This window comes from Synchiropus splendidus, chromosome 1, assembly GCF_027744825.2.
Source record: "Synchiropus splendidus isolate RoL2022-P1 chromosome 1, RoL_Sspl_1.0, whole genome shotgun sequence".
Taxonomy (NCBI): Eukaryota; Metazoa; Chordata; class Actinopteri; order Syngnathiformes; family Callionymidae; genus Synchiropus; species Synchiropus splendidus.
The window spans coordinates 28,780,641-28,787,056 of record NC_071334.1 but is presented as its reverse complement, the minus strand read 5'-3'; the positions used below and the strand labels follow the sequence as shown (position 1 = coordinate 28,787,056).

The window sequence follows — 6,416 nt, the reverse complement described above, 5'->3', positions numbered from 1 at the left end:
TAGGACTGTTTCATCTTGTGATATTCTTCACCCTAAGTTAGTGACAAACATCACATTACGTACTAGACAATCATGTTCTACGTAAGCAGTGACTCAGTGAAAAGATACTGAGTGATGGGTGTGATGAAGTCACCAGCTGAGACTTTCAGCCCAGGCCTCCTGATATCGTAGTGAAAAGTAATGAATTCTGGCTGCGAAGAACGGTACATAAACTCTGGCTCCGCTGTGCTTTTTGTGTGGGCTTCTCAGCCTCACATTTGATGTGTGGTTTCAGCTGTGCACGCAGATCTGTTCTGTCTCCAATACAAGTTATTTAAATGATAACTTGGGCCAATTTTTAACTCAAATCTTTCTCAGTCATTGAACCTGTTTTGCCAAGTCCAGAAGAGGACAAGCTTTTTTTTTTAACAGACAGGACTATGGTGTCAATCATGATTGAAATACTACCACTGAAATACCTTGTTTGTCCTTGTTCATGTGTCTGAATTGTGAAGTGCATTGTCAGTTCTCTGGAATGTTCCTGGTGTAGCGCAGCCTTGGAGAACTCTTTCCAACGCTTATCTTCTTCACCAGCTCTAATCTCGGCTGGCGACCTTCACAGGAAGCATAAAACCAGCGGCATGACGCTGAGGATTCGCTGTCACTGCTCAGGACTGAGAAAATGCTGCCCGCTGTGGTCAAACTCTGCTGCGGAATCTCCTACCCACATCTGCGGAGCGCAGCAGGTAAGCTCCCTGGATCCCGTCCTTCTCGCTGAGGCACCTCTGAGACTGTTGGCGCTCTGCAGGACTTCAGCGGACGGCCGTGGCAGTGATCGGTCACGAGGTCAGCAGGCAGCAGCACTGGAGGAACCTGCAACAGCAAACCCTAGAACATGCTCATTTGAGCTGCGATAGTGGTGAGAAATTAAATATGACTTTGGACATAAATCAGACCTCTGAAACACTCTCTAGCACAATTTCAAATCAAAGCTTTGAAAGCATTCTTCACATTTTTCTCTCACAGTCTCTATTTCAGAGAGTCAACTATTTCTTAACGCAATGTTTTTTTGCCATTTTGTGGCTGTGAATTATACATTTTCCCAATTTCAGAAAGTTTTTTTTTTTTACCTCTGCAACTGTATATCTTCTCCAGTAATATTTTCCACCACAACAACTGCTTGTGATTCTAAATTAACTTCCACTGGCAATCCTCAGGACCCAGCCTGGACGTGGTAGCCAAAAAAGAGCATGTTTTCTTGGAACAGCAGGGAAGAGACGCGATGAGGGCAGCCCTGGAGATGCTGGAGCACCCAGAGGGCTGGGAGGTGGAGATCTCAGAGGTAACGTTTGATCCAGCCCAGTGGTTTTTGAATGTGTTTTCATGATACATGCATTTGATCACAGACCAATGGTGACAGGATCTGCAGCAAATTGATGCCTGATGCCAGGAAGGTTTTCAGACTGGACGTGGTCCTGGACGCCAACATGGAGGAGATCTATGAACTACTGTTTGTCCAAGTGGAACAGATGCACCAGTGGAACCCAAATATTCACAGAATCAAAGTAAGAAATTGACTTTGATGCTCATATTAGACGTCGCCTCTGACTGCTGTCTTCATGCGTGTTCCAGGTTCTTCAGCATGCTGGACCTGAGACTCGGGTCACTCATGAGGTGTCATCACAGATGGCAGGAAATCTAATCGGACAGAGGGATTTTCTGAGCGTTAGACACAGCCTGAGAACCAAGTCCTGCATCTACCTGGCAGGCGCAGCCACTCAGCTGGAGTCATGTCCACCTCAGGCTGGTTATGTCAGGTGAGAAATTCCACCAGCAAATCAGTCTCTGTGTTCGGTTCTGAGAAATATTTAATTCCAGTAAGTAAGAGCATGGCAGCTTCGCAGATTTACGATGCCATGCTATGCTATGCTATTTACCATTAAAAAATAACTATGGAATTTTACTGTCCCGTCTATCTAACACCTGTTTTTACTCATCTTAATGTAAAATGAATGTTTTCCTCCTCATTTCCTCACAATAATGACTTCACTTATTCCAAACACACACTATGCATTACAAACTCTTGTACGTTGGAAACAAAAACTGTCCCCATCTGTTCATATTCATGAAACAAAAATCTTGTTCTTACGTCTGTACACTCATTTATTTGAATTTAACTTCAAACATTTACCCACATTTAGCACCAGGATTTAGCACTTTAAACGTTTTAAAACGTTTGCCATTTTTTATAAGTCATTTTCAGAATTACTTTTATGGTACTGATCTGTAGTTCCACGTGGATTTCAAAACATTTCTGGCTTCTCATTGTCGCTGCTCATGCACCTATAGCAAAAACATACTTAATAAACCACAGCAAACTATTGGATCTGTAAATAAATAATGATGTGGTTCTTAATGTTGTTTGACTGTGATGAGAAAATGGTTTGTTACTGTTAAATGAATGACATGTTTTAGATCTGGTTTGAGCGCACAGAGCCTTGAAAGCTCTCCATCGGAGATGCTGAACATTGCCTTTAGTTGAGTCAGAATACAGCTGGCAGCAGCAGGGGGTGCAGTGTGGCCTGCTGGTGCTTCATAGCTGGACAGGTGTCGAGATAGGTTTTCCAAGAATACTGATGCCAATCACAGAAATTTTTTTTAAATTAAATTCAACGTCTAGCTCTTGTAAAAAGAGAAGAGCGTTGGCTGCTGCGGGGCATAATTTGACTCCATAATATTGCCGGTGGGACGTTCGGGTTCAAGCAATTCATCACTCGGATAAAAATGTAATGATTACGGCCTGCAAATCTAATAAAAAAAAACTTTGATTGGATTTTGCTCACAGAGCAGAGGACGGCCCCACTTGTATCATCATACAGCCTCTGAGGGGAGAGTCCAGGAGGAGTCGCTTCACCTGGCTCCTCAACATGGACGTGAAGGTAAGTTAACCAGTTCGTGTGGAGCAGTGAGAATGGTCCGTGAAGTTGAGGCGACACCTGTGTGACATGAACCTCTACGTTCATCACATTCATGAATTTCCGACAGTTCACTTCATGGTTGCGCAGTGCATAAACCTGCCATTGTTTGTGTTTTGGATTTACATGCTAATAAAAGTGAAGGTTATCTGGGTGGCACCATCACCTCAGTGAACACGGCACTCAACACCCTGAGAGCTGCAGGCCTCTCCCCGCCTTTTAAATCAGACTCTGACCTGCAGAAGTCATTTCAAGAAGGAACTTAGGGGCTAAGACATTAGCAGTTTTCCAGTTTGCACACTGGGTCTGAACCCTAGACTGCGGGTGCTTTTTTAAAAGCCTGTGTGCACGAAGCAGCATAATTTGCAGCCTGGTGCGTTTGGAGACACACACCAGTCACAACACAGCATGAAGCACCATGGGCACTTCTGAAATAGCATAATTTCATGACTCTCCCATTTAACCTGAGGTGCCAATCTCACAAGTGCTCAACATTTGTAACACACAGTGCTTAATATTCCTTCCAATTATTGAAGGTGATTTTTAGAAGAAGACTCCACTTCAAATCATTCAATTCATCAGCTCTGACTTCTTGAAGCACCAGAATTGTTTTCCCTCAGTGTGCATCCTTTTTATAAAATATATTTTTAAAAATAGTTTTTGGCTGGTTTTCAATTACTATATGTACCGGTAGCTAATGTGGGCCTCCTAAAATGACATGGTCAAATTATGTAATAGATTTGACATCTATTTCAAAATACAATAAAGCTATTATTGAAAAGGTTGTGGACGAACTCATATCTTTATAGTGAAGTGACTCTTCAAGCGGCGCAGCGATCCGTAATAATGACTTGTGAGATAGACCATGGAGGGGTCAGTCAATTTTCAGTGAATCTTTATAGAATCAAAGAGGTGAACTTGAGCTTCTCAGGCGTCAGACATGGCATCATCTGAGGAAAGGAAAACGGAATGTCAGTAAGATGAAGGGAGCTGAGGTGAATGCACAGGATGGACTCTCACAACTGACTCTCCTCTCAGGGCTGGCTGCCAAAGTCCATCGTCAATCAGTCCCTCCCGCGGGCACAGCTGGAGTTCATCCGACACCTACGTGGACGTCTGGCAGGAATGGACACCCTCGGCTAAAAGTCCAAGCCATTGACAACAGACCTCCAACGGTTTTCTGACAAATGAAGCCACCAAGCATCCATCCATTCTTCAACTTCCTCAGAGAAGATCGGCGTGGATGTAATAGGAATTCAGGCTCCTGTAACCAACTCTGACCTCATTCACATGTCCCGTAATGCAGACTCCACGCCCCTTTCTTCTGGCTCGAGTCGTCCATTTAAAGAAATAAAAGACAGGACCTGAAGAAGGCTGAATCGCTTTTTTATGTCTCAGCGGAGAAAAGAGGTCAAACTTTCCAAAAACTGAAACTAGCTCACTCATACTTTAAGCTACCTACATACATGAACTTGGACCTCAGCTTGAGTGCCCTGTAAAAGTGTGCCACTGATCTTTGTTCTTAGAATGCAGGAAAATACATGTAGAGTCCAGCTGTTTGCTGCATTGTGGCTGATGGGTTAATGCATCCCGAGCAAATAACTCAGACGCCCCCTAGAGGAATAAGCAGATAGACACGGGGATAATGTTAAAAGAGTTTTACTTTTTTCCCGTACCACTTAAAAACTCAATAAATATTAACATTTAAAGCTTCCATTCACACACGCATAAACACACGTATATACACAACTATACAATACACATGATGTCTTGAACTGCAATGGAGAAATGGTCTTTCACCTCCTTAGTTTTCCAATTTTCTTATCCTAATGTGAAATGTACACTATTTACATTTGCATCAGAAAGCAAAATTAGGACGTGTCTTTACAACTGTTTCCTGGAAGTCACAGGTGAGGACTTTTTGTTGCTGGAGCCAAAGCTGAAACTTCACAATCCACCAAGAGCACCACGCATTTCCTGTCCTTATCAATCTTTATCAACAATGGTTTTTGGAAAACAAGAGAAGCACCGGAGAAGCATGGCGCCTCCAGTCAGTGGGGGCGAGTCTGGAGTGTGAGGCTGCAGAGACTGAATGATGGAAGTTTCTGTGGAATTTATACATCGAAATGAGTTCATTTCTTACCTTTATTTATTCATTTATGAGCTATACATAAGCACACCACTTTTCATCTGAATTCATGTATAATTCTCAATGTATTTTAAATAAAATTCGGAAAGCTGCCAATCATAAACCCCTTTATGGCTTATTAAATTAGTTTTTTTTTTTCTTCAAAAAAAATGTAAATATCACATAGTGTCTTGTTATTTGGAATAATAAATATAAATTCTGACACCCTGTTAAGAAAATTAAAATAATAACTATTGCTCTCTAACATGAATGAATTGTTCAGCGGTTATAGGTGAAAATATGTGGCTCATGATTTGAATCTTTGACTCACAAAGACCCCAGACTGCTCAAGTTCTTCTGACATGTTCACAACACCAGTTCAATAGTAGTTCTAATGCACTTGGAACACAAAAACAGCTGTACACAGAGTAGGAATAAGGTCTGTGAAACATTGGTTCATGAAATATTCTTACAGAAATTGGACCTCTTCTGACATCTTTCACCCAAGTGCCACATGAGGAAAACACAATAAATCTCTCTCCAAACTCCAACATGGTTTGTAGCTCATTGATTATGGGAACAGTCATGAAGTGTTCCGTCCTCTAAAACGTGTCTTGTTTGCTTAGAAAAAACAACAACAAATATTGGAATATTAAATAAACAAATGAAACACAGACCTTCATGGATGCAGTCCTCACATTTAGAACGCGACGTGTTTACAGCACCTTTGTTTTTTTAGTTTCCGCAGTTTTGATGAGGTAACCATCTTTAGTCCGATCAGTTAACAAACTTTATCAAAAAAAAAAAAGAAGAAGTGAGACAATGTCGGATGTTCATCATTTCTGAGTGGACTTTCTGTGAACAGAGTCGCTCTCGGATCCTGAATGATCCCTTTTTGTTTTGACAGGTTTTAAAGTGCTGTTTGCCCTGTTTTCTGTGGCCGTGTCAGCGGTTGGCCGTGGAGGTATTGGAGGTAGAGCCGGCCCAGGGTACGAGGTGGAGGATCCTGTAGACGCTGTGACACCAGCGCTAGTCGGAGGTTGTGTGGTGAGCCGAGGTTGTCTGCTGTTGGCTTTAGTGGTTTGCACTGGGAGCCGTGTGCTGCTGCTGCTGCTGGTGGAGAAGACAGCAGAAGTGAAGGTCTGGTGCTCCGTAGCTGGGGTCACATAGAGGTCAGGGTGCTGAGTGACCTGGCTCTCCTTCTTGTTACAGGACTCGCAGCAAAGCTTGTTGTATCCGGGGATGGAACAATAACGGGCCAGAACCTCCATTTGACAGAAAATGGATTTGTCACCTAGACACGGCTCATCTATTGACACAACATCACAGAGAGA

At 42.7% G+C, this 6,416-nt stretch overlaps 2 protein-coding genes across 7 annotated transcripts in view; one reads left to right on the top strand and one right to left on the bottom strand.

The window, feature by feature from the left end:
- The first annotated feature begins 590 nt into the window (after positions 1 to 590).
- On the top strand, positions 591 to 5,204 carry star2 (steroidogenic acute regulatory protein 2). Its single transcript, XM_053883706.1, has 7 exons — positions 591 to 725; positions 788 to 898; positions 1,197 to 1,321; positions 1,386 to 1,544; positions 1,612 to 1,796; positions 2,825 to 2,918; positions 3,993 to 5,204. Exons 1-7 carry the CDS (start codon positions 662 to 664, stop codon positions 4,095 to 4,097), a joined length of 843 nt encoding a protein of 280 aa, XP_053739681.1. The 5' UTR covers positions 591 to 661; the 3' UTR covers positions 4,098 to 5,204.
- The window catches only part of LOC128769699 (A disintegrin and metalloproteinase with thrombospondin motifs 3), a 50,465-nt gene continuing 48,677 nt past the window's right edge, over positions 4,629 to 6,416 (bottom strand). For all 6 annotated transcript variants that reach the window (XM_053883640.1, XM_053883657.1, XM_053883673.1 and 3 more), the window contains one exon: positions 4,629 to 6,391. In XM_053883640.1, the coding sequence (XP_053739615.1) occupies positions 5,919 to 6,391 (473 nt within the window). In that variant the 3' untranslated portion in view covers positions 4,629 to 5,918. The remainder of the gene's footprint in view (positions 6,392 to 6,416) is intronic.

Bases quoted from the DNA above. Each gene is read 5' to 3' on its own strand.
- star2 (XM_053883706.1), top strand. From the start codon at position 662: ATGCTGCCCGCTGTGGTCAAACTCTGCTGCGGAATCTCCTACCCACAT. The intron at 726-787 runs GTAAGCTCCCTG...GGCGCTCTGCAG, and splicing joins ACATCTGCGGAGCGCAGCAG to GACTTCAGCGGACGGCCGTG. The intron at 1,322-1,385 runs GTAACGTTTGAT...ATTTGATCACAG, and splicing joins GGGAGGTGGAGATCTCAGAG to ACCAATGGTGACAGGATCTG.